The sequence below is a fragment of the Callorhinus ursinus genome, unplaced genomic scaffold (assembly GCF_003265705.2).
Source record: "Callorhinus ursinus isolate GAN/ISIS: 27379988/994484 unplaced genomic scaffold, GSC_fseal_2.0 scaffold70, whole genome shotgun sequence".
NCBI classification, from domain to species: Eukaryota; Metazoa; Chordata; class Mammalia; order Carnivora; family Otariidae; genus Callorhinus; species Callorhinus ursinus.
The window spans coordinates 294315-322247 of record NW_027397132.1 but is presented as its reverse complement, the minus strand read 5'-3'; the positions used below and the strand labels follow the sequence as shown (position 1 = coordinate 322247).

At 42.7% G+C, this 27933-nt stretch overlaps 1 protein-coding gene across 3 annotated transcripts in view; it reads left to right on the top strand.

Moving 5' to 3' along the window:
* Nucleotides 1-27933, top strand: part of ARPC1A (actin related protein 2/3 complex subunit 1A) — a 28867-nt gene continuing 934 nt past the window's right edge. The window contains exons 1-10 of one of the 3 annotated variants that reach the window (XR_003206251.2): nucleotides 1-154; nucleotides 5563-5655; nucleotides 10066-10170; nucleotides 16672-16894; nucleotides 18852-18959; nucleotides 21306-21518; nucleotides 23886-23961; nucleotides 24179-24372; nucleotides 24527-24692; nucleotides 26484-26574. Coding sequence is in view for 1 of the 3 variants with exons in the window: in XM_025863636.2 (XP_025719421.1) it covers nucleotides 5592-5655; nucleotides 10066-10170; nucleotides 16672-16894; nucleotides 18852-18959; nucleotides 21306-21518; nucleotides 23886-23961; nucleotides 24179-24372; nucleotides 26484-26574 (1074 nt within the window). In the remaining 2 variants the exon portion in view is untranslated. The remainder of the gene's footprint in view (nucleotides 155-5562; nucleotides 5656-10065; nucleotides 10171-16671; nucleotides 16895-18851; nucleotides 18960-21305; nucleotides 21519-23885; nucleotides 23962-24178; nucleotides 24373-24526; nucleotides 24693-26483; nucleotides 26575-27933) is intronic. The other 2 variants (XR_012376332.1, XM_025863636.2) reach the window with 2 other exon arrangements.

The following is a 27933-nucleotide window of genomic DNA, read 5'->3' as shown; positions in this document are numbered from 1 at the left end:
GCCCCGCGCAGGCGCCGTGGCCATTTCCGGGATCTGTCAGCCGCTCCCTCTGGGCCTCGGTCCTCCACCCGCGTCCGCCGGAGCCTGTTCGCGTCGACTGACCAGAGTCCGCGAATTCTCCGCTCCGAGCCGGTCCGCACTGCCCCGATCCCAGGTAAGGGACAGCAGGGCGAGCTCCTGGCCCTGTCGGCCTGCACTGGCTCGGCCTCGCACCGGACTTGAACCCGCGGGGGCGGTGAGGCGGGGGCTTAGGCCGCGGGGCCCAGGGGCTGAGGGGCGGGCCGGGTCTCCTGGCCCGGCCTCCGGAGGGGGCGGGGATCCCCAGTCTCCGTGGGGCCCGCCGAGCCCCTGGGGTTCCCACACGCACAGATCGCTTCTTTCTTTTTTTTTTTTTTTTTTAAGATTTTATTTATTTGAGAGAGGGAGAATGAGAGAGAGCACGAGAGAGAGCACGGGAGAGAGCACGGGAGGGAAGAGGGTCAGAGGGAGAAGCAGACTCCCCGCCGAGCAGGGAGCCCGATGCGGGACTCGATCCCGGGACTCCAGGATCATGACCTGAGCCGAAGGCAGTCGCTTAACCAACCGAGCCACCCAGGCGCCCCCACAGATCGCTTCTCTAGGGATTTTCCAGCTCCGAGCCCCCTTCAGTGCCAGAATGAGCGGCTCCTTTACCTGCGCTTCCGTAGCCCTGTTCGCTCCTCTACGGCGGGCATTCATCACAATCTGTGAAACTGTAGTAAATGAGATGACCTTCCTCCTAGCCGAGCGTCACGACGGAACGTTTCTTTAGCATCTAGAATAGGTACTGCGCGCGGTGGGCGACCCTGGAATGTCCCGCTCCTGTCTAGGGCAGCCCTCAATCTTTCAGCTCCGGTGGGGGGGGGGGCGCCCGAACTGCAGAAAGACCCTCCCCCGAGTTCTTTAAGCTTCCCTCCGCTCGAGTGCCGCCTTCTCTTAAGTCAGTTATTGCACACACCCGGCCCTGCTCGCTCCGCGGAGCCTTTTATGCAGCCCCTTTCACGTTCCAGCCCCTGCAGTGGGACTGCCCATGTTCCAGTCCCGGCGCCACCACTTAGTGGTGAAGATTGCATCTCTGAGTCCCTGTTTCCCCCGTCTGCAGTAGGAATGTTCTTAGGGCTTTTATTATTATTATCGTGACTTATTTATTTATTTACCTATTTGGAGGAAGTGAGTTTATTTGCATTAATTGTCCAGACTAGTACCTGGCCCAGAGTAGGTGCTGAATACATACTCGTTATTCCTACTGTTTGGGCGTTCTGTGCATATCATATCGTCTTCCCTTCCTTTCCTACCCTCCCCCGCCCCCACCTCCGACCAGACTTGAGGACCAGGAAAGTGTCAGATGTATTTATGTTTCTGGCCCTATCCCTGTACTTAACTACACTTCTGGGAACATGGTAGACACTTAATAAATTGTAGCTTAGAGTCTTTGATGAGAAAGCCATCTGTTCTCATATGCAGCTCTGGAACTTGAAGGAAATGCTAATCTACTTTTTATCTACCGCCATTCATTTTCTAAATTACCGAAGTTATCCTAGTTCTGCCCTTTTTTAAATCAATTTTATCTCACCTTTTGGTTTCAGGTACGTCCTGGGTTTCTCAGGTATCTAAGGAAAAAAGGAGAGGGTATCAGTCTGGAGGGTGTTTTTGCCCTTTTAGGAAGTGGATGTAACTGGCTGCTTCCTACCAGAGAGTATTCGGAAACCTTCCAAGGTTACTTCATCTACTTATCACAGTTAAAGGAGGGGATTATCTTGGAAAAATAAAACACTTGCTTGGAGGAAGAGTGGCAGTATTTTGATCTAGTTAACTAATCCTATGCTGAAACAAATTCTGCATAAAGAAGTTTAAAATGATCTGCTGGTAAGGCTGGTGCCTGGCATTGAAACCTTGTCTCAGAACCTTGTGGAGGGTGTGGTGACCTTGTTGGAGTACCTGGGATTGCTGGGTTGGGTAATGAGAGCAGTTTCTAACTGTGAATCACAGTGTTGGAAACTGACCCTAAACAGGGAACTGACATCGTTACTGTACAAATACTTTCAGGCTTCAGGGCCAAGAATTCAAAATATATGTAGACATTTCCAAGTTCAGAGGATAATAACCAGTGTGTGCTTTTAGAGATGGTTCAAAAGCCTTGGGTCAAAGGAAGAAAGGGAACTAATTCAGCATCTCTTTTGGGCTAGGCTTTGTACTACATGTTTTCACATGTTACCTCATTTAATCCTCATACCTACAGCCTTGGGTTGTCAGTGACATGTCCATTTTACGTATTTTTAAAAAATGAGATTTTGTATTGTTAAGTGACCTGCCCTGGGTCTCATAGCTAGTATGTGACCCAGCCAAGGTTCAAACCCAGGTCCCCTTGGCTCCAGAGTCCATGGCAACCAAACATCAGAATGACTGTATTCAAAGCGGTAGGTAAAAAAAGGAGTTGGGTTGTAGGGGGAGTGCTTGGAATCATACTGTAAATCATTATAAGTCATTTTTCCTTTCAGCTCTGTATAGTAAAAGCTTATCAGAAGCTTGTCAAATTTCGTATCACTGCCTTGTCTATCCGTTTTTCTCCTGTCTACTCTCATTAAGACAAAAGTTTTCAGGTTTCACTTAAATATTAATCACAGTTTAGAATTAGAATTATCATGCTGTGTCAGGAGGTATCTTTTTCTTGGTACAGATTCCATCTGTTGCTCTCCTGCACTCACTGAGTTTGATGAATACAGACTGTGTTTACTGGGTACCTTATAAATTTGACAAACATGAGTGTTGTCTTACTCTACAGACTTAAAATATCCACATGATTATAAATGAAGTACAGGTCTGAGTGTATGTCCAAATATGGAACTTGAATGATATAACAAATTTAGAAATGCAATTTTAGGAGTAATTATGCCATTATGTAAATGTTTACCTCTTTTGAAAGCTTTGCTACTTTGCTTAAAAAACTGAGTTGAGGGATGCATGGCTGGCTCAGTCAGTGGAGCATGCAATTCTTGATCTCGGCATTGTAAGTTCAAGCCCCACTATGGGTGTAGAGATTACTTAAAAATAAATTAAGTTTTCTTAAAAAACTGAGTTAAAGAATGAGAAAGTCTTTGCAACTGTTCTTTTTTAACTATACATGTAATGTGTGCTTTTATTGCATGTAGTCACATTGAATTATTTGTAGGCCAGTTTTGTTTTAATTAACAAATGAGCTTATAAAATACAGCTTTTGAACTAAATTGCTTTTAATTAAGGAGATATTTGTGACACAGTGTGTTATTTTGAGTAACTATGAGTAAAACCTGTTGTGACGGGTAAGCATCTGATATCAGATATGAGAGAGAATCATGCAGTGAGCATCTGGACGTTGTTTTAAAAAACACATTAAGGGGCGCCTGGGTGGCTCAGCCATTAGGCATCTGCCTTCGGCTCAGGTCATGATCCCAGGGTCCTGGGATTGAGCTCCATATCGGGCTCCCTGCTCTGCGGGAAGCCTGCTTCTCCTTCTCCCACTCCCCCTGCCTGTGTTCCCTCTCACTGTCTCTCTCTGTCAAATAAATAAATAAAATCTTAAAAAATAAAAAAAATAAAAAATAAATAAAAAACACATTAAGCAGCCTCATTTGAATTCATGTAAACATTTTTTTTTAATCCAGTTAGAGGCTTTTTCTTTACTTGTAAGTTGCAGTTTGCTTTCTAGAATATGTAAGAATAAAAAAAGTGACCTAAATAAATATCTTCACTTTAGAATAGTGAATTTGAAACACTGACATTTCTCTGCTAGTTCAAGATATCCTATGTTTTATTTAAGGGTGTGCTTAATCTCTTTTTGACCTTTGGATTCCTTTACAACCGTTAGCAGAGACATTTCTTCCGCTTTCCACTGAGATTGATCTCTGCTTTCTCTGCTGAACTTCAGTTGTTCACTTCATAACCTTCTGCTGTCCTTTCCACTCATTTTCTATTTACATCAGAATTCCTGAATTACATTTCAGTCTCCACCCTAGGTTAAAGACTTGTACTGAACTTCAGAGTGTTGTGTGAGGGCCTCTTAGAAATGATAACGGGAAGGAGGATCTGGCTGCTTTTTTAAAAAATTTCTCTTATTTCAGGTAATGGTTGCCTCTTTGGTGGATCTAGATGTGGGTATCTATGAAATAGAGAATTTTATTTGACTTTGAATTTAATGGTGTGTCACAGATTCCTGCTTTTCATTTTCGGTAGAAAGTTTAAAGAGCAATGTAACAAACACCTGTATAGTTTACTCTTTTTGTAGATTTACCAGCTGTTAACATTTTGCCACATTTACTCTTTATATATCTACTTGTCCTGAACTATTGAAAGTAAATTACAGAAGACATCATGACACTTCATCCCTGAACGCTTCATCATCTTTATCTCCTAAGGGTTAGATCGTGCTCCTATCTAATGGCAAACAGTTATAGTTAGGATATTGAAAATAACTTCATATTGTTATGTAATATGTAGTATAAATTCATATTTTCTTTATTGTACAAAATATGTCCTATATGGCTATTTTTAAAAATATAGATTACAATCAAGTTTCATTTGTTGAATTAGAACAGTCCACTTCACGCCCATTGCCTCTTAATGAATAGTACAGGCCAGTTGTTTTATAGGATGGCATATATTCTGGTTTGAACTGTTTATTTCCCCTTTGTGTTATTTGACTAATTCCACCTCCCTTTATTTCATCTAAACTGGAAAGTAGGTCTGGGTCTTGATTGGATTTAGAGCAAATATGTTTGGCAGAAATACTTGATAGGTGGGTTGGCCATATTACCAGGTTTCTCCAGGATAGTCCTGTCACCTGTTGTCATAACATAATTAATAATGCCCCTTTTTGCTTTCTTAAACATTTTCTGGTCTGGATGATAAGTGGTCACTATTTTTTTTTTTTATAATTTTGTGTATTTATTTAACAGAGACACAGCAAGAGAGGGAACACAAGCAAGGGGAGTGGGAGAGGGAGAAGCAGGCTTCCCACAGAGCAGGGAGCCTGATGCGGGGCTCAATCCCAGCACCCTGGGACCATGACCTGAGCCAAAGGCAGATGCTTAACGACTGACCCACCTATAGGCGCCCCAAGTGGTCACTATTTTTAAGTGATGATGTGTACTTTGTGTTTCCTCCCATCAGGAAGCCCATCAGAGTAGATTGTTCCAGTCTTTTCAATAATAGTTTGATCCCTTGGTTAAGATGGTGACTGCCAGATTTTTTTTGTTGTTAAGGCTCATTTTTCTCTCTTTGAAATTAGTAAATAATCTGTGGGATGATAATTTGAGACTGTGTGAATATCCTTTACCCCAACAATCTTTAACCCATGGTTTTAGAGTCCCTTGATGACCCTTGACAGAATAAAGTATACACTGGTGGTTACAATGCTTGTTGTATTTAAATGATTAAGTTTTGACATTGAGATTGATTTTTTAATGGGGCAGTACTGTATTATTTATCCCCAAACACTTTGGGATCCCCAGACAACTTAAATATGTGTTGCCTGCCATTTTAAATGCTTTTTTCTGTTGTTTATTACAGCTTTCTATCCTTTGAAAACACTAAGAATAATGTCCCTGCATCAGTTTTTACTAGAGCCAATCACCTGTCATGCCTGGAACAGGGATCGTACCCGTAAGTGTGCTGTTAATTTTACTCCTTTATTTTGGTGCCTTTGATATTTTTATACGTAAGCACTTTTTTAGGGATCACATACTTGTGTTACATGTGAAAAGGGCATGGCCATGGATTCGAAAGGAAACTAGGTCAGTTGTTTGGTTTATAGATAAGAGAAACCAAGGCCTAGAGTTGCCAGTGGAAGGACTTTCCAGTGGTTAATGTTAGAGCCATTGCTAGCATCTAAGCCTTCTGGCTCTGTGTCCATATCTTTGTCTACAGTACGAGTTGGAGAATGGTTTATATCGGAGGCATCTTTCATTGCCTTAAGAGCCCAGTGTCTGAAATGGTTATGTAGTAATGTCACAGTCATCCAATATTTAGTCAGAATACTAAGACCTAGAAATAAGCTCTTACAGAGACGTATAGTTTACTCCTGATGTGCTAAGAGCAGTATTAGCTACTATTTACTATATTATTGTAATAAGCTTGAGTTTCTAGTTTTCTAGCTCCAACCAACTAGAAAGGGATGGAAAAGACTCTTAGAAGTAGGCACAGTACAACAAGCAAAGTGACAGAGTATGTAAGAGGGAGGCCAAAAAAACCCCTAAGAACAGACAGAAGTGTAGTAGTGTGCCCATGAGTTATTTTTAAAAATTAAATTATCTTCACTATCTTCTTTAAAATAAAGCTTTTTGGAGGTGCCTAGGTGGCTCAGTCAGTTAAGCATCTGCCTTTGGCTCGGGTCATGATCCTAGGGTCCTGGGATCGAGCCCTGTATCGGACTCCCTGCTCAGTGGGGAGTCTGCTTCTCCCTCTTCCTTCCTCACAACCCCGAGATCATGACATGAGCTGAAATCAAAAGCCAGATGCCCAACCTGCTGAGCCACCCAGGCGCCCCCTAGACATACCATATTTCCATCAGTTTATTCATCAGTTGGTGGACATTTGGGTTGTTGCCACTTTTTGGCTATTACGAATACTGCTGTGAACATTCACATACCAGTTTTTATGTGGGCATATGTTTTCAGTTCCCTGAGTTTATACCTAGGACTTGAATTTCTGGGTCATATAGTAACTATGTTGAACGTTTTGGGGAGCTGCCAGACTGTCTTCCAAAATGGCTGTGCCATTTTACTTTCTCACTAGTAGTGTATGAAGGTTCCAGTTTCTCTGTGTCCTTGTCAACACTTATTATTATCTGTCTTTTTTGTTATAGCCCTGTACCCACTGTATTCTAGTAGGTATAAAGTAGTATCTCGTTGTTTTGATTTGCATTTCCCTGTTGATGACTAATGATGTTGAGCATCTTTTCAAATGTTTATTGGCTATTTATATATTTTCTTTGGAAAAGTGTCTATTCAGATCCTTTGCCTATTTTTAAAATTAGGTTGTCTGTTTATCGTTGAGTGATAAGAGTTGGATATAAGTCCCTTACACAATATATAATTTACAAAATCTCCCATTCTGTGGGGTGTCTTTTCACTTTCTTGATGATGTCCTCCGAAGCACAAAAGTTTTTAGTTTTGAAAAAGTCCAGTTTATTTTTTTCTTTTGCTGCTATGCATTTGCTGTTGTATCTAAGAAACCATTTAATTCAAGGTCACAAAGATGTATACCTATGTTTTCTTCTAAGAGTCTTACAGTTTTAGCTCTTATATTTACATCTTGCATCCATTTCGAATTAATTTTTTGTATAAGGTGTGAGGTAGAGAGCCCAAATTCATCCTTTTGCATGTGGCTCTCCAGTTGTCCGAACACCATTTGTTGAAGACTATTCTCTCCTTAATGAACTGTCTTGGTACCCTTGTCAATAATCAGCTGACTATAAATGTGAAGGTTATTGGACTCTCAATTCTGTTTCATTGATCTTTATGTCTATCCTAATGCCAGGACCACACTGTCTTGGTTACTGTAGCTTTGTAGTAAGTTTTGAAATTGAGAAATGTGAGTTCCAACTTTGTACCTCTTTCTCAAGATTCTTCTGGCTCTTCTAGGTCCCTTGCATTTCTGTATGAATTTAAGGGTCAACTTATTAATTTCTGCAAAGAAGCCAGCTGAGATTTTGATCTTTCAATCTAATATGTAACATGCCAGAGAATCTAGAGCTTCTGTTTTGTGATCATTTCACAGTTTCATAGCTGAGTTTCCTATGTCCTCTGTCTCTACTTTCCCATGTAAAAATGGGTTTTTGGAGTATTTCCAATTATTTTTAGTAGAAAGTTATCATTGTTCTCATTTAAACTACTTGATAAACTTGATAAATATTAAGACAGTTTTGTTATTATAATTTGAAATTTATAGCATTTTTCAGCTTTAGATTTGGCTTTTGAAGCATCTTAGAAATTTAGAGAAATACATATAACTGGTTTTGAGAAAGTACTTAAAGTCTTAGGATTTTAGAGCTAGATATATTTATCTGGTTCCACAGTTTCATCTGTAAAACAAGTGTAACTTTCCTAAGGAGGGAAAGGAAAAGAAATATAATAGAAGGGGTAGGACTAGTAAATGATCTAAAGTCTGAATCATAGATCCTAATTTTAATTATAAGAAATCAGTGTTTTGGGTATCTGAGTGGTTCAGATGGTTAAGCGACTGCCTTCCGCTCAGGTCATGATCCCAGGGTCCTGGGATTGAGTCCCACATCAGGCTCCCTGCTCACCAGGGAGTCTTGCTTCTCCCTCCTTCTGCCCCTCCCCCCTGCTCATGTGCATGCTCCTTATCTCTCACAGTCTCTCTCTCTCTCCAATAAATAAAATCTTAAAAAAAAAAATTAGTGTGTTGGGGTTTTTTTTAATGGATGAACTAGAAAGAGTGAAAAATCAATATAAATTCAAAAGAAATTTATCATATATATGTATATTCTTAATATTTCAAATTGGTCTGAGAGATTTCTCTTGAAAACAGAATTTTACTTTGTGATTCATATTGGCTTTATTGTAAAGGAAAGCTTTGATGTATTTAATGACCAGAATCAAGTTTGGGGGTTTTTTGTTTTTTGTTTTTGTTTTTTTTAGTAGATCGATGGTTCCAAGCTGGGTGCATGATAGCAGTAATGAGAATGTTTGAGCTATTTTCAGTGTTTCAGAAACTCTAACAAAGTAAATATTTGTTGCTAATAATGTTGGACAGGTGAATTAAAATGTCAAATATTTTTACTATGGGCTAAAATTTTATCAGCAAAGTATGATAACATTGTTTAATTCTTACTGATTAGAATCTTTACTTAATAGTTGTATATGTCTCGGGTGCCTGGGTGGCTCAGTTGGTTAAGCGACTACCTTTGGCTCAGGTCATGATCCCAGAGTCCCGGGATCGAGTCCCCCATCGGGCTCCCTGCTCAGTAGGGAGTCTGCTTCTCCCTCTAACCCTACCCCCTCTTGGGCTCTCTCTCTCACTCTCTCTCTCTCTCTCTCTCTCTCTCTCAAATAAGTAAATAAGATCTTTAAAAAAAATAGTTGTATATGTCTCTAATAAAATGAATTTTTATTTTTTTTAAAGGTTTTATTTATTTGAGAGAGAGAGATCATGAGCAGGGGGGAGAGATATAGGGAGAGGCAGACTCCTCACTGAGCAGGGAGCCTGATGTGGGACTCGATCCCAGGACTCTGGGATTATGACCCAAGCCAAAGGCAGACCCTTAACCAACTCAGCTACCCAGGCACCCTAAAATGAATTTTTAAATTCAGTTTTTCTACAAAACATTTTTTAAAATATGGGATCCAAGTAGAGGTAAAAATAATAAGAGGAAATTTTCAGGGGTAAATCTTGGGAACCATATTTTTAAAACAGATTTCTTACTCCTTCCTTGAACCTATTTTTAAAATGCCAACTGTTGGGCGCCTGGGTGGCTCAGTCGTTAAGCGTCTGCCTTTGGCTCAGGTCATGATCTCGGGGTCCTGGGATTGAGCCCCGCATTGGGCTCCCCACTCTGCAGGAAGCCTGCTTCTCCCTCTCCCACTCCCCCTGCTTGTGTTCCCTCTCTCGCTGTGTCTCTGTCAAATAAATAAATAAAGTCTTTAAAAAAAATAAAATAAAATGCCAACTGTTGGCATGCCTTGCTGGCTCATTTTGGTGGAGCATGCGACTTTTGAGTTTGGGGTTGTGAGTTCGATGTTGGGTGTAGAGATTACTTAAATAAATAAAATCTAAAAAACAAAACAAAACAGGGACGTCAGGGTGGCTCAGTCGGTTAAGCCTCTGCCTTCGGCTCAGGTCATGATCCCCTGGTCCTGGGATTGAGTCCCACATCCCCCTCCTTGCTCAGCAGGGAGCCTGCTTTTCCCTCTGCCTGCCACTCCCCATTTCTGCGCGCCTGTTCTCTCTCTGACAAATAAATAAAATCTTTGAAGAAAAAAAAAACTAACATATCTCTGTTTTGGTGACAATTTCAAGTTTAGGTGTTAACTGTTGACTTTTTTCCTCCAGAGATTGCTCTTAGCCCCAATAATCACGAAGTCCACATCTATAAGAAGAACGGGAGCCAGTGGGTGAAAGCTCATGAACTCAAGGAGCACAACGGACACATTACAGGTAAAGGAAGATGATACTTGCAAATTGAGCACCCTTCCATTAAATAAAGAGCCTGATAAAGTAAGTCTGCCTTAATATTTAAAGTCGCGCAGCGTTTACTGAGTTTTCTTTAGAAAACTTGAGAAAATAATCATCATAGTGATCTCAGTTTTTAAGTGCTTCTTTTGGCCCAGCTGGTTCACCGCACTCCACTAGTGTATGGAAAACACTGATCCTACTCTGAGGAGTGAAGAGCCTAGATGAGGTGACGAGATGAGAAAGTGAAAACTAGACATCTAGCGTGTCAGCTGTGGGAAAACATAAGCCATACTGTGTTCCCAAGTGAGCGGACACAGTGTCTTCCAAAAGCTTTCTGTGTGTTGTTCGTGGGGCGAGGAAGACATTCCAAAATACTGAAAAGGACAAAGAGTAACGTAACAAACACCCACATTGCCACCACCTAGAATTATCAACTGTGCCAGAATACTGAGAAAACAGCTTTTTTTTTTTAAGATTTTTTAATTTTTATTTATTTGACAGAGAGAGAGACAGCAAGAGAGGGAACACAAGCAGCAGGGGAGGGAGAGGGAGAAGCAGGCTTCCTGCAGAGGAGGGAGCCCGATGCAGGGCTCAATCCCAGGACCCTGGGATCATGACCCGAGCTGAAGGCAGACGCTTAATGACTGAGCCACCCAGGCGCCCCAAAAACAGAGCTTTAATAATGAGTATTAATCAGGATAACAGTACGGTCCCCTCCCACTGCCAGTCCTATTCCCATGCCCCAGAAGCAGTCTGTAATTTGGTGTGACATTGTCCCAGTTCATTTTTAATACTTGGACATACACGTATACACACTCGTAAGCGATCTTTAGCACTTGGGGCTGGGATATTTAAGTGCTACATAAATGGCATCCTGTTGTGCATCTCCAGCTTGCTTTTGCATTTCACGTTGTTCCTGAGTTATGTGTTGATCAGGTTTATTCCTTTTAACCACTATTTAACAATTCATACCTTGTTTATTTACTCTTCTCTCCACTGAAGGACGTTTAGGTTGTTTGCAGTTTTAACTGATAGTGAAGTGCTAGATCGAGCCTCCCTGCGCAGGTCTCTTTGTACATGCGTGAATGTTTGTTTATGGCAGACTCGTATTGCTGGGGTGTGCACATGCTCAGCTTTGCTAGGCATGGTCATACTGCCTTCATCCTGGCCCCCCCGGTATGGGGGTGCTTATCTTCCCCCATCCGACACATACTTGATACGATCAGAGGGTCTGATGAGTGAAAGGTTGTGTCTCTAGAAATTGCATTTTCCTGCATAATAAAAAGGCTGAGCATATTTTCTGATGTTTATTAGCCATGCTGGATTTCTTTCTCAGACTTTACTGTTCATTACTCCTGATCAGTTTTCCATTGAGTTTTTATCCTTTTCTTGTTGACTCATAGAAGACAGGATCTTAAAGCATTGGCTCTGAGGCGGGTTCCTGAGTGTACATGAGCTTTCATCTTTGCCAAAAACCCTCGATGAATAGATGGATAAAGGTGGCAAGCAGAGTGGTGCTGAGTTTCATTAAGCAGGTATCAAATAAGGGAGGAGGAGGAGTAAGATAAAAATGGAGAATTTCTCTAATGGTTTTCAGAATTCAGTGAACCAAATCCTGATACCAGATTTCAAGAGAATGAATTGCTTTTTTGTGAGGTGGTATCTGGCTATTTTTAAAAGAATATATTCACTTACTGCTGTGTTCAGAAAGAATTCTTGTTCCTTGATCCTTACTACTATAATTTTTTCTTTATCCATTTTCTGGCAGAGTTGATTCAGCCTCTTGCTTTTAACAGTTTGGTCAAGCACGTCAGAACTTATTCTCCATAACGTTTCTTTTTATTTTTTTTAAGATTTTATTTATTTGACAGAGAGAGACAACAGCGAGAGAGGGAACACAAGCAGGGGGAGTGGGAGAGGGAGAAGCAGGCTTCCCTCTGAGCAGGGAGCCCGATATGGGGCTCGATCCCAGGACCCTGGCGCTTAATGACTGAGCCACCCAGGCGTCCCTCTCCATAACTTTTCAATTACAAATTTTTCACTGCAATCTTGGATTTTCCTTCTCTTCACAATGACATTTGCTCTTAAGTGGGCAGCAAAGTGACTGATAATGAATTTTTTTTTTTAATTGTGACCCTGAAATTGCCTCTAGTCCTCCAACGTACTGATTAGCTTAAAGATATCCTTCCCCCCAACCAGAGAAAAACAGCATGTTTTGACCTTCTGCACCCTTTCCATTGTATTCCCCAGCAAAAACTCATGACCATCCCTTCTTATTTTTGCCGGTGATTTGTATGTGATGCTAGTGAGCATCAGGAGCCAACTGATCATATTCCTGAGCTAGCACGAAAGGCATAATTTATAATTTCTATTTTTGTTGCTATTGCTTTCCCATGACCTTATTTCTATTAGGTTTGGCCCATTTTCTTTACATTCCTTTGCCAGTGGCCTTGTGGCCTAAAAATAAGAACATTCATACTTTAAATTGGAATTTTAGCATTAGGAAATACTTCTAAGTGAGAAAAGGCTAAGGTGAAAGACCACAGAAATAGCCAAAAAAGTGAAATACTTAGTTATGTTCTTCTTCTCGTCTGCTTCTCTTTTGGAACCCTTTGAACTTGGGCCTGTTTTCATTCAAATGTTCAAATGACATTTTTTTTTAGATCTGAAAAAACTTTTGTTGGAAAAATCTAAATATAACTCTGTGGCAAGAGACCAAGGATCAAACATATTTTCTCATAAAGATAGTAACTACAGAAAAAAAAGAAAGAAATCCTCTCAAGTTTTCTAGAAGAAAAGACCAGTCAGTACTACAGAGAAAAAGAGTATGGTTAACATCAAAGAGAAATCAGAGTCCTGGTGTTTGTTTCTGTGAGTTTCTTTTTTTGTGTGTTAAAGTGATCATTCTCTTTAAAAGAAAAATTTACTATGGACAGTTTTAAACAGGTAACATAAAAAAGGAAGAATAATGTAGTGAGCCCCTGTATACCCATCATCACCCAGATTCAGCAGTTACCACCTCACAGCCAACCTTGTTTTCAACTCATTTCCTCCTTGTATAGTTTGGAAGTACATGCCAGACACTGTATCATTTCGTATTTCAGTTTGTGTCTCTAAAAGAGAAGGACTCTTCTTTTCAATAATACCTGATACAGTAATTTTAATGGGGACTTTAATAAGGTGCACACATGGTTGTGATTAGTTGATATATCTCTTGTCTTTTGTCTATAGGTTCCCTTTCTTCTCTTTAACTTTTTAATTTATTTGTGAAGAAAACTGAGAAATCAGGTTGTTTGTCCTGTAGTGTTTTCTAGAATCTGGATTTTACTGATTGCAAACCCATGGTATTTTACATATTTTTCTGTCTTCATCTGTCTTGTAAATTGCTAGTTGAAGGTAGGGAGTTAGGAAGTTCTTTCGTCAAGGATGCACATGGTGTCTAGTCATTGTTCTATGATGCTAGCAACTGTCAGTGGTCAGTGGCCATATCCATTCATTTAGTAGTGGCCGCAGGGTGGTGGTATTCTAGATCTGTCATTTCCTTTCTGTTAGTTAGCTGATTACATTTGTAAGAGACACTTCCCTTCATCTGCTCTTTGGCTACCTGGATGTATATTTAGTATGGAAAAAACAGGGTAGATGCTTGATTCTGTTCCTTTGCCTTTAAAGCCTGATGGAATTAAAACAGTATTTAAACAAATATTTAAATAAACTTAAAATTTTAAAATAAGAGAATACAAAACAAAAGTAAATAAAAAAAGTTAAAAGCTAATGCCATCTAAAATACTTTGAAGCCGTGACTGTTTTTACAGTTTCCATACTCAAATGAAAGATGTAGCTAGACTAGAAGCATTAAAACAAAGCAGAATACGGTCTCTTCTGTTTTTTTAGAGAGTATGGACCTGTTGATTTTTAAAAGTGCCTCATGCTTAAGCACCTCAGGAATTCTAATAACATTATGTGTTTAATCAGAGTGGTGATCATATGGAATAAGGACTGAAATTTTAGATTGTCAAAACCATCACAAAATCACTGAGCTTTCTCATTTATAAGGCAATATTCTGGATGTTAAGGGACACATTTGTTTTCTATTGCTGTGTAACAAATACTGCAAACTTAGCAGCCTAACCAAAGCAAATTTATTATCTCACAGTTTTTGTGGGTCAAGAGTCTGGGCATGGCTTATCTGGGACCCCTGCTTAGGGTCTCGAAAGTCGTAATCAAGGTATCAGCCAGGGACGAGTTCTCATCAGAGGCTTGACCAGGGAAGAATCCACTTCCAAACTCCTTCAGGTTGTTGGGAGTAGAATTTCCTAGCAGCTGTAAGATTCATGTAATGTAATCTTGTCCACTAATCATGTACATCTAATCACCTTTCCACCATTCCATTGATTAGAAGCAAGTCACAGGTCCTGCCCACACCTATAGGGAGGGGACTTCCCTAGGGTCTGCCCACCACAATAGTTTCAAAGACTTCTTATTTTCAAGAAGCTTGTAATCAAGTTAAGAAAACGAGACATTCATAAAAATAACAATATTTTGCATCACACTTTGGGGAATTTATCATAGAGAGATCATTTTAACCAGAACAAAAAGGTATGTTCCTGAATGTTTATTCCAATGTTATCTATTTTAATAAATGATTGGAGACTAACAAAGCATTCAACAGTGGGATGTTTGGGGAAATTATTATGATAAGATCAATGTTCTGAAATAATGCATAACCAGTACTAATTTATAAAAAGGGGAAGAAAATGTTTGCCATAGTATTAATATCATTTTGGGGGAGAAATATGTATGGACATAAGAATGGGAGCAGGGCTTTTTCTACTTCCTACATGTCTCTTTGTGGTGTTTGTTTCTTGTAGGTTTTGCTTTTGTAGTTAAAAATAAAACTTAAAATCTGGGGCGCCTGGGTGGCTCAGTTGGTTAAGCGTCTGCCTTTGGCTCTGGTCATGATCCCAGAGCCCTGGGATCAAACCCCGAGTCGGTCTCCCTGCTCAGCGGGGAGTCTGCTTCTCCCTCTCCCTCTGCCTGCTGCTCTGCCTGCTTGTGCTCTCTTGTCTCTGTCGAATAAATAAATCTTTTCAAAATAATAAATAAAGAGGGCTGCAAAACTATCCTATAATGAATGGACTTGCAATCAAAATACACATCACTTAGAATACACTCCCACATTTTTCCCCCTCAGTGGTGCAAATAATTGAGCAGACTATTCCTGTAGGTGAAAGAATGAATGAACTCTTCATACAACTAAAGTCACTGTGAGTTATGACCAGTGGAAACTTTGATTTATATTCATCTTACTTTTTTCCCTATGTTAAGAATGATAATGATTAATTTTTAGGGAGATATCTATCATAAGAATTTATTAGTTGGGACGTCTGACTCTTGATCTCAGCTCAGGTCTTGACTTCAGGGTTTGAGTTCAAGCCCCACGTTGGGCTCCATGCTGGGCATGGAGCCTACTTAAAAAAAAAAAAAAAGAATTTATTAGTAACATTTCTGTATGTTCAATGTGGAATTATATTTGTAGGAAATATGTAACTAAAAAATGATTGAGCCATAGCAGATTTTACTCTTGGTATGTAACAAACTGATCTTGACTTTGGGATCCTTCACAGAGCCATCAAATAAGTAAAAGTCTGGCCAAATATGAAAAACAATCCATACATATTTAGATTTCTTCCTAGTTTGGATGCAAAAATACTCAGGGACCCTTTCTAGAACCTGTAGCATATAGAAAAGGTATTGAGGTTAGTTTAAATGACAGTGACCCTCATAAGAATATGTAATGAGTCACAATTTGTATTTTGCCTCCGTTTACTAAAGTTTTGTTTTTGTTTTTTTTTTTTAATTTAATAGAGACAGCGAGAGAGGGAACACAAGCAGGGGGAGTGGGAGAGGGAAAAGCAGGCTTCTCGCTGAGCAGAGAGCCCGATGTGGGGCTCAATCCCAGGACCCTGGCATCATGACCTGAGCTGAAGGCAGTCGCCCAACCAACTGAGCCACCCAGGCGCCCACTACTAAAGATTATTTGAATTTACCCTGATGTTTTGTTTAGATGTGACGTAGCAGATTTTCAGTTGTTATCATGGAGTGAGGTCTGTTAATGAATGAATAAAGGTACTTTTAAACCCCCCCAAATCTAATAATGAGAAAAGAAAAGGTCTTTACACCAGATCACTTTAGAAACCTGTGAATGGGTGGTAGAATGCCCCTGTTTAATTTTGTAACCTCCACAATCATAAAACAGCTCTGTTCTGCCTGGCCTCGTGGAGGATCCCGAGTTACAGAACTTTGCAGAGAAACCTTGCCTTTGCGTTTGAGGTGATGATCGGGACCATAGATGAGGGGAAGGTTGGGGCTGGGGAGGAAGATACCAAGCCCACTTCTAGCCCTGCCATGGCAGTGCCCACCGGGCTGTTTCACGTCTCTTGTCACTGGCCAGGCAAAGCAGATGACACCACATCTCACTTGCAGGTATCGACTGGGCTCCCAAGAGTGACCGCATCGTCACTTGTGGGGCAGACCGCAATGCCTATGTCTGGAGTCAGAAAGATGGTGTCTGGAAGCCAACCCTGGTGATCCTGAGAATTAATCGTGCAGCGACTTTTGTCAAGTGGTCTCCGCTAGAGAACAAATTTGCTGTGGGAAGTGGAGCACGACTCATTTCTGTTTGTTACTTTGAGTCTGAAAATGACTGGTGAGCAATATCTGAGTATTTTTTATTTCTCTCTGTGGAATTACACATTTGGACCACTGTGTTCTTGGTGACTTCTTGAAGCATTGGGTGAAGGCTTAACTATAACTTCAGTGTTTCCTCATCTGGAGATTTTTTTTTTTCCTCTGAAGATCTCTAGTCCCTCTGAGCAGTTTTCCTTCTTATATGCACGTTGAGTCAAATCACATCTTTCTCATGTTGCTACAGACCTTTGGCCCCATTTTCTGATTTCCTAACTGGTAGGTTCTATAAGATGCTACTGTTCTCATTCTGCGCTGTCCAAATTGTTTTGTTACTCTTACAGGTAACTCATAAACTTGAGAGATTCCCATGCATGACCTGAGAAGTAATTTTTTTCCTCACAACTCTGTCTACTTAAAATAAGATTCCTGCAGATAACAATGTACTCCTTTAAAATTTATTGGCTGATCCAATCTGTCTTAGTATAATATTTTATTCACTTAAACTGTTGGGAGTAAAAATTGACTGGGATCTTGGAACTATAGTCAGCCTGTTGTACTTTCTATATAAATCACTTACAGCTGAGCCACTCAAATTACAGAGATTGATTTTATGGCTAAGTAACTTATTTTAACTAATCCTTCTCACTTATTTGATAAAAAAAACGACTCTGCTCTATGTGGCACACATTCACAAAGGATGGTAAATAGCCTTCAACATGGAATTGTCATTCAGTAAGAATCTGGCAGTGTTTGTATTTGTCCTAAAAATAGCAGAGTACACATTACTCTTTGTGTCACTGTTACTGGTTGCTTTCTGCTGCAACAGTGGAAGGAACGGATTATATTATGTTTTGTGAAATTTCGTGAAATCTCACAAATTCTGATTCTTTGGAAAGAAAATCTGAATTTGCAACAAGATTAAATTATGAATTTAAGACCTGCATTTTTCTTTCAAGTATGTGTAAAAATAAGCCTAACAAAACGTTGCCTGCCAGAAGTCATTTTAGGAGACTCACTGTAATGAATAGATAAAAACTTTCCTTCCTGGGTAACGTTCAACCTCAGAGACTGCTCACATTTTTATTCATTGAAAAATAGTCTCAAATATAGGTAAATTGGGCTGTTCTATACTACAAGGTTGTCATTTGAACAAGCTGTGTGTTCAAGGGAGTTTCTCAGCTATAGAGCAACATTTCACTGGAGTGATGTGAATACAACAATCTCTAAAAGCCTATAACTGCATTACAAGCAAGTCAGAACACAGTCTATTTTTCAGAAGGAAATTTTTTAGATAGGTTCCTAAGAGAAAGATTCTGTGGAAAATAATTTGGCATTCAAGAACGGGCGTTTGGCTCGATATTAAGTCTCTCGGATATCAAACAGCAGAACATGATTGGTTTTTAAGCAGCAGTTTAGAGGCAGAAATTGAATTAGTGAAGCCAGAATAATGACTGATCTCAGACATAAATAAACTTTTCGAGTGGAGGAGAATTAGAACCTCCAAGAGGTTGCTATTTTCTTGGTTGTGATTTCTCTGAAAAAAAAATAGTAATAATAATATGCAGCTTCCCAGAGACGTAGAAAGGAAATTGAGCGATTTTACAAGTCAAACTTAACCCAAAATGAAATAACAGATCACTGAGTATTTGTCATAAAAATTTAATTTCAAACCCTACATTTTATTTGAAAGGTTAAAGTCACATGTAATCTGAAACTCCATGGCCAGTATCCAGAGTTAATCCATAAATACAGTTACTCACGGGGATCCCCTGGTTGCCAGGAAGATTCAGTGATAAGAACATCAAAGCCTAAAAGAACAGAAAGGACTATTTATGGCTCTTCTTCCTCTCTTTGTTCCTCTCTGTGGCAGAGGACTGGGTCGCCACATGGGTGTCACCTGACACACCTTTGTTAGGCCCTTTGGGAACTGTTGCTCGATGTGTGGATAAACTGAAGTGGATTTTCTCCTTTTGTAGGTGGGTAAGCAAGCACATTAAAAAGCCCATTCGATCCACGGTCCTCAGCTTGGATTGGCATCCCAACAATGTTTTGCTGGCAGCAGGATCATGTGATTTCAAATGCAGGTGGGAACAAATGAGAACTGGTAGACAGAATTGATCTGTTCCTTGCTCATCTTTCAAGTTTTTCTCAGGTTCCTTTTCATTGCAAGGTACAGTGCTGGGTACCATGAAGGACTCACAGGTAGAAGGAGCTTGTGATCTAGGAAAGCAAGTACAGAAGTCACAGAGGGGGAAGGAAATAGATTCGGGAGGTGCAGGAGGAGGGAGCTGCATGGGTGGGGCCAGGGACGTTTTCCTCGGGCAGAACATCATGTCCGGAGCAGAGGTATAGTGGCCCTCAGACGGCGGTATTATTTCTCATTTCGTAACCCAGGCAGGGACTCGGCAGATTCCGGGCTGAAGCTATAAGATGGACAAAACATAGCTAAACAGTGCTCTGCTGAGCTATTATACTGTGTTCTTCCTTTTCAGTTCAAGCTTTTTATTTGTTTTTAGCGTGAGGCTAGAAGCAGCACAGCCACTTTGCTAAGAGCTTTAAGGATCATACAGTGTAATTGCTTTTTACAGTTATTCTTTACCAAGAAGGCTTTCTTCCCCTTAGCCCAAAGAAAAGCAAATAAATGTTACTTCACATTGACAATATGGTGGGTTAGGAGATGGTATGCATCTTTCTGTAGTAGGCTATTTGGAGAATTTCCAGAAAACCTGCCTAGTGATTTATATCCAAGAATATCCAATGGTTTGGTTTTGGTTTTGGTTTTTTTAAGATGTGTGTGGGAATTTGACTGTGGAATGGGGATACAGTAGCATCAAGGCACTCTGGAAAAAGACTGGTTCTACTTAAGAACCAATGTAACAGCGTAGACATTCTCTAGGAGAATTCAGTTTTGTTGTCTGATGTGTTACCCGGAGTCATTCTAGCTCTCTTGAAGGATGGAACGGAATGATCCATACCACCTGAATTCTCAGGTGATGTCTAAAGAATCTGGTTATGAAAATAGGTTCCCAATTTTTTTGATAATACTAATTTCCAGAAACAAACTTAGCTTTGGATTGTAGTCCTATGGGTAAGAGTCTCTTCAGTTCACACTCTCCAGTTGGAGACTGAGAGCCACCCGTTCTGTCACAGACTCTGATGACTAGAGCGTTTGCTGACTTAAGGCCCAGCGATTCTCAGACTCATAAATATAGAGGACAAACTGATGGGTGCCAGAAAGAAGGAGGGTGAGGGGATGGGTAAAATGGGTGAAGGGGAGTGGGAGGTACAGGCTTCCAGTTACGGAGTAAGTCTCGAGGATGACAGGTAACATAGGGACACTGCAAGAGCATCGTGTGGTGACAGATGGTAGCTACACTTGGGGTGAGTATCGCGTAAGGTATAGAGAAGTTGAATCACCATGAAACTCATGTAATACTGTGTGTCAGCTGGTATTCAGAAAAAAAAAAAAAGTAGAGTCCAGCAATTCCAAGGTCATGTCCTCTAATTCAGAGAGAACTCACTGTGCCCTTCACCTCTCCAGAGGTGCTCTGCCTCTTCCAGAGCTGCTGCTGTCCTTGTCATTTCGGGGCAAGTATCTCAGATCATGTTAGGGAGTCTTTAGGTCCAGAGGTTCTTGAAGAGAAGCTCTACAAAGTAGAAATAGCGTTGGAGGGGGGTGGATTCCCAGCTGCTCTTCCTCCCTCCCTTATCCTGACTCAGCATCCAAACCTCCTCACACACAGCTTCCTGGAATTCAAGAGGGAGAGACTGCTGACAGCCGACTGTAAAGGAGACCCTCCTTCACCCAAGACAATAACCTGTCACAAAGACTGGACAGGGAGCCCTGACACCATAATGGCCTGAGGGAGAGCCTGCCCACTCCCTCACTGGCCTCCTTTGGCTTCCTCTTTGGATGTCCCTTTCTTTAAATGGGTTAATGCCATTGGTTTATGGCAGCGTGGCACATAGTTTCCTCTCCTACCGTTTGGCTGTGTGGGCTTCCTGGAATACTGTGTTGAAAATGATAGTGAAGTAGACAGGAAAGAATGCCGTGCTCACTTAGCAAGGTCAGCTATGTGCAAGGGGGGAGGGGCGGGCAGCATGATCCTCCCACAGAACGTGCACTCCGGGAGGGAAGGGCTTTTGTGTTCATTGCTTCTAGAAGTGCACCCCTAGAGCAGGGCCAGACATATCGTAGGTCTCCGTGTATACCCTTGGATTGAGTGCATTTTGCCAGACTCATATGGGCCTGTAGGCAGCCCTTAGAACCAAGCCTTGAGAGATTTGTGGCTGTGACTTTGTCACGTTTTGCTTTTCAAGACTCAATCTCTTTGCATTCTGAGACACCTTACAGCAGCTGCCCATGGCCTGTTTCTGTATACATATATTTTCATTTACTTTTTCCTTCTTTCCTACCCCTTAAACTGCAGGGTGTTTTCTGCCTACATTAAAGAAGTGGATGAAAAGCCAGCCAGTACGCCCTGGGGCAGCAAGATGCCTTTTGGTCAGCTGATGTCAGAGTTTGGTGGCAGCGGCACTGGTGGCTGGGTACATGGGGTCAGCTTCTCTGCCAGTGGGAGCCGCCTGGCCTGGGTCAGCCACGACAGCACCGTATCCGTTGCTGATGCCTCAAAAAGTGTGCAGTGAGTATTTGCCTTTTGCTTGGAGTTAGGGAGTGGTTTGGGATCTCTCACCAGCTGGGCTAAGGCTGTCCTTCCCTGGGGGAAGTTCAGGATGTGAGCATAAAATTGTGACCCAGAACTGCAAGGCCGCCTTTAAAGTCACAGACACACATTTAGATTGTCCATTCGGGGAAATTTTAAAGTTAGGTCTCACTTCCAGAAACACTTCTTAATGGGGAGGTAGTGATGGTGATTCCTTTGAAGGACTCTCCTGGTTTGCTGCTGATAAGAGTTCCTTCAGATAGCCAATTTAGTCTGTTCGTGTGAATTTCTCACAACAGGTACCACGTCATCCAGCAGTCTTAAGTAGGAGATAAGGTTCTTACTCTGTGTAGTCAGTGAACAGTGACTCCATTAATTTGGAATTTCATTCAGTAATACTTAAAACCCTGATACCAGTTTCTCTGGAGTATGCCAGAAGAACTCGAATTGCAATGACTCATTTGTGAGGGAGGCACCTGCCCAGCCTTAGGGAGAGCACCAGGTATCTTGTCATACATCAGAATTTATTTATTAAGATTTTAGAGAGCGCAAGCAAGCACAAGGGAGGGGGAAGGGTAGAGGAAGAGGGAGAAGCAGGCTCCCCACGGAGCAGGAAGCTGGACGTGGGGCTCCATCCCAGGATGCGGGGTCATGACCTGAGCCGAAGGCAGACGCTCAACCACCTGAGCCACCCAGGCGCCCCCCACATCAGAATTTATATCTGCTCGGGCTCCTGGGTGGCTCAGTGGGTTAAGCAACTGCCTTCGGCTCAGGTCATGATCCCGGAGTCCCGGGATCGAGTCCCGCATCGGGCTCCCTGCTCAGCAGGGGGTCTCCTTCTCCCTCTGACCCTCCCCCCCCATGTGCTCTCTCTCTCTCATTCTCTCTCTCTCTTTCAAATAAATAAATCTTTAAAAAATTTTATATCTGCTCATCATACGCTGGAGGAAGAGAGACGATAATTGGAATTCTTTCCCCTTATGAATCTTTGTTCTTCCTGGTGAATCCTTTTCCATTGGCAGCTAAAGGTTACCCACCCTAAAAGGTCTCCTAACTTGTCAACCTGTGTGGTAAGAACCGGTCACCTCAGGTGTCTCTGCCCCCCTCTGCTGCACAGTGACAAGTGACATTTCAGAGAGGATATTTTTTTACCAACTGGATTGAATTGGGTTTATTTACTTTTTTTAACACCATAATAAATGGTGTAGTCTTCGAGATTTCTGTACATGTATAGGCACTTACATATCTTTTCATTTTGAACACCAGTGGGATTATGCTCTACATTTTATACAGTAATTTGTCTTTTGTCATTTAGTTTTGATGTCATGGTTATTTGATTTGTGTACAGTTTATTGTAATGCATAATAAGCTCTTAGCATATGCTTATTACAGTCCCCTGTTTGCCCTCATATTGGTTTATGATTTGGCTTTTCTAGTCCTGCAAGTCTGATCATATCCTCTGCCCTTCTCCTTCTCGAACATAAATATTTCATGTAGTAGGAGGCAAGTGTGCCACAGTAAGGCCTTAAGATGAGGTGTTAGGACTTCAGTCCAATTCCAATGGGGTCTCCTGAGACAGTTTTCAAAATGCACCATCTTTTACATGAAGTTCTGTGATCCTAATTCATCAGCCCACACGTTTGCCCGCATGTCTGTGTGACCTCTTGGCCAGGTGCTGCAGCAGATAACTACTAAGTATATGGGTACACAGACACCTCCCCCAGCCCTTTTGTGTGCGAGCTCCTGGCCGGCCAGGACTTGTCCCCAGCTCCTCCCCCACTGCCTGGCAGAGAAAAGAGAATAGACTCTCCTAGATGTTTGTGCCCACCCTTTGGGAGCCCACGGTGAGCACAGGCAAGGAGAGGATGGAAGGACAAGGCATTCAGTCACAAGTGACAGTGACACGCAGAGCAGTAGGTGGTCAGAGGAGAAGCCACTTTCGGCTGAAGAGGTCAGGAAACTTCATGGAGGTGATCAGATGAGAGCTGAGCTTCGGAGACCAGGGTGGACTTTGGTGGACAAGCAAGAGACAGCATGTGGGTAGAGGGTGTGGGAGCAAAGGCAGAGATGGGAAGGAAGACTTGCTGGGGGCCAGTTTGTCACGAGTGGGGGGCCTAAGAAGCAGGTGGGCCAGAGAGGGCCAGAGGCCTCTGTTTCTACAGGTGACCCCAGGGCTGCGTCATGCTTGGGATTCCTGAAAGTACAGGTCATGGGGCTCTTTTTAAGCATAAGTGTTCGTTTACACTGCACAAGCCCCTGTGAAAACGGGTCCTTTTCATTTGCCGTGTCTATAAAGAAGCTGCGTGGTCTGTTCCGTCTCAGTTTAACAGTTGTTCTTGTGTTCAGGGTCTCAACTCTGAAAACAGAGTTCCTGCCCCTCCTGAGTGTGTCGTTTGTCTCAGAGAATAGCGTTGTAGCCGCGGTAAGTAATTCTCTTCATTCTCCCTTGTAGTACACTAGGTAATTCTCCAGAGCAGGAACGGTGCGTGCTCTGTGACTTGGTGTACTGGCTCAAGCCAGGACAGCCTTTTAGAATGGCTAGCCTTGAAGAGGAAGAGATGCCTGTGGTGTGCACGTTCTGCGGAGGGGTTGGTGGGTGGGCAGCACACCCTCGGCGCCTGACTGAGCTCTTATTTCAGGGCCATGACTGCTGCCCAATGCTCTTCAACTACGATGACCGTGGCTGCTTGACCTTCGTCTCCAAACTAGACATTCCCAAACAGAGCATCCAGCGCAACATGTCTGCCATGGAGCGCTTCCGCAACATGGACAAGAGGGCCACGACCGAGGACCGCAACACAGCCTTGGAGACGCTGCACCAGAATAGCATCACGTACGTGCCCCCCAGCTACCTGGGGCCCCCGGAAGCCACCTGTAGCCAGGGCCCTGACCATCTGTGGAGAAGTGTTGGGTGACAAGGATGCCTTTCTCCCTCTCCTTGTTTCCCGACTGGGTCCCTTTGCAAGTTGTGTGTACTGTGTGCCCAGACATTCCTTCAGGAGCAGGAGCAGAGAGAAGTCTGTAGCTTCCCGACTACGGGCTCTTATTTTCAGCTTGGGACAGAGTGAGCCGCCCCCACCTAGGCATTCTGTCCTTCGAGGTGCGGCTGGTACGCGGCATCCCCCGTGAGGAGCGCTGATCCTACGGCAGACGGTGAGCTGGTGTGCCTGGCAGGGCAGCCTCTTCCTGGGGCTTGCTTTCTCAAACCCTGATTGAGAACAAAAGGACACCTTCCTGAATGTTATGGTCCTCTCTGGTAGTGAACACGAGACGGGAAGACCGGTTATCCCCTGGTTGAAAAAGTAATTCTAGCTGTCGTTTCAACCATGGATTTCAAGTGATCTATACCGGCTGGTCCGATGGTAGTGGGTTATCAGAACTTATTAACATTAGTGTCAAGTGATCTATACCAGTAAGAAGATCACTTAACTAAAGAAACAGAATTCTTTGATAAGCTCAGGCAAAACCAAGGAGTTTCTTGACTTGAGGTTTTCATCAGGCACATGTGAACTGTGTTTTATCCAGAAAGCTTGGTTTTTTCTAAATCTAGAGGAGAAATGTAATCTGTTCTTGATATTTTCAATGATTGTGGTCAGAGTTAGGTACCATAACATTTTCTCTTTTTGACTGGACCTTTTGTGTTGAGAGATTTGCATTGTGCTGATGATGGCGGGAACAAGAATTGGAAACCTCTAGACTTTCTCTTTGGGAGAACTACTAAATGCAGGTTGTCCTTGTCATGTTCGGTGGAAAGGGCCGCTGAATTTAAAATAGGCCGAAATGTCTGTGCTCTACTGGACAGTAGTAACTTGAAGGCATAGCAGGTCTTCCCTGTGCTTCTCGTTTCTTTGTCTTGAATGACTTTCAAAATTATTTCTTGTGGACTTCTCTGAAGCTTCTCTGCAGTCGGTGTATCAGGAGGGTAACAGCTCTCATTGCATTAAAAAAAGACCTTGCAGATTGGCATGTTTGCTTTTATTTGCCGTTATTAAGTCCTCTTTGCCCTTAAGCAAAGGGTTGGCACACTTTCCCTGTAAGGGACCAGAGAGTAAATATTTTAGGCTGAGGAGGTAGCCAGGCTCTGTCACAACTACTGACATCTGTGATGGCGTGCAGGCAGCCATTGGCAGTACGTATATAAGTGCGCGTGGATGTGTTTCAATAAAACTTTATGGACACTGATTTGAATTTCCTCATCACGAAATAATAGTCATTTTTTTGTAACTTTATTTTTGGTAACCATTTAAAGTCATTAAAGCTGTTCTTGGTTAACAGGCTACATGTGCCATAGTTTTGCCATCTCCTTCCCTAGAGGGAATGTTCTAGACATTTCAGAGGAGAAAGAAAAATTATTGTCTAAGCTATGGAATTTTCTTGAAAGTTTTTCAGATAATTAGGCTAAGACAGGTTGTTTCATTCATCTATTCCTCTGCATTGCTTGCTTGGAATCTTGACGTGTCTGAGTGTTGCTCACATTTACAATGATTCATTTCAAGTGCAGGGCAAGCTCTTGACTCACAGGCCCTGCTTGTCTTGGAAGGAGATTTGGGAGTTTTTGTTTGGAGCCAGTTGGATTTCAGTCATGCTTCATCCTGCCTCTAGTTTTTGTTTTTAATTGTTTCCATTTTCGTCATTGCTGTGGTCCTGCCCACACTCTGCTCCCGGGCAGTTTTCGTCCTGCGTGGCCTGGCTTGTCCTTGCCTCTTGACGTCACAGTAATGAATGCAGCTTCTTACCTTTCCAGTCTTGGCTTTTCTGGACATCCGGTAGTAAGATTCATTTGAATATGTTCTGTGTCAGATTGCTGCGGCCTAATGTTGATGGACAACTTAATATTTAGGAATTGGGAATTTGTTGCCTTCAAACGCCCTTACACTGTTAGGAAGGTTGGGGCCCGCTCCCACCACATACCTGACAGGCTCTCCTGTCTTTGCTTTCTTTCAGTCAGGTGTCTATTTATGAGGTGGACAAGCAAGATTGTCGCAAATTTTGCACTACTGGCATCGATGGAGCCATGACAATTTGGGATTTCAAGGTATTTTCTACTTTTCAGAAGAAACGTTTGCATTAAAAGACAAGAATGTTTCTCATTTCTTGGAACAAAATGTCAGATCCAGTGCACATCAGAACCGGAGAACATTAGCTTATAGTTGTCTTTAAAACCTGAAAGTCTGGGCCCCTGGCTGGCTGAGTCGGCAGAGCATGTGACTGTTGATCTCGGGGTCGAGTTCAAGCCCCACATTGGGTGTACAGCTTACTTAAAAAAAAAAACGGAAAAAAGCAGACTTTCACGGTGAGATGGGATACATCGATCTAGATGGCCATCCGTCCGTGGAGGGAGACTTGAGCGGTACTTTTGTAGCAGGCCCTGTGTTGAGCCACCAGTCTGTTTGACGATCTAGATATATTTTCATGGTTTACACGAATCAATCTAATAAACATTCACGAAATGCCTGTTGGGTGCCAGGCCTGGTACTGGGCCCCGAGGATATTGAGGTGAAAGAGCCTCAAGCAGCTTGTCTGGTAGAGGCTGACAGTGTTCCATGGAGCTCCGAAGAGAGAGGCCAGTGCCTCTGTTTCTACAGAGGAATGGGGGGGGCGGGGAGATTACCAGCACTGCAGGGAAGAGATTGGCATGAGCTGCGTCTCCAGATGCAGTGGGATTTGGGGCACACTCAGGGGTGGGGGCGAGCCGTCTGAGCTGCAAGAGCAGCAGATGCAGACCGGCCGAGCTCGGAGCACGCGCCACGGCTGAGGCACCGCGGCGGCTTGGGCTGCGGTGTGGCTCCTGCGGAAGCACCAGGTGGAACTAGGAAACGGGCCATGGCGTGGTCAGGGAGAGGCGCTGGGCTTTGTCTGCAGGTAACTAGGGGCTGGTCCAGAGCCGGATAGAGGAGCTCCAGGCTGTAAGGCCTGGACAGCCGTGGGCTCTGGGCAGAGGCTGTTGAGTCCGGTGAACAAGTGAGGAGGAGGTGACCCGCAGTGGTGGCGGGGGTGTGGCCCCGAGCTTCTGGACTGGAGGGAGATGTAGGAGGCCAAGGGGAGGGGCATTGTGAGGAGCAAATGCGGGGGGACTCTGCACACTGTCCTTGGGGTTTGGGTGGATGGTGGGCGAGATAAGGAAGCAGAGGGGAGCGGCAGGGGTAAGAGAGGGGGGCTGCCATGGGCAGCCCTGTGAATTTCATTTCTCCTGGTGGTCACCCCCAAAACAGGTAGATGTTTACAGAATTTTGCTCCTGCCTGTGCATTTCCATGATGTTGGATTTTTTTTTTCCCCCATCCTTGGGTGAAATACATAATATGGAAAAAAGCCTCCAGAATACTCTGGAGAAGCAAACTGTCTTCCTCTAAAAGTCCCCACCCCACCCCCCACCCTTTTTACCTTCCCGTGCTT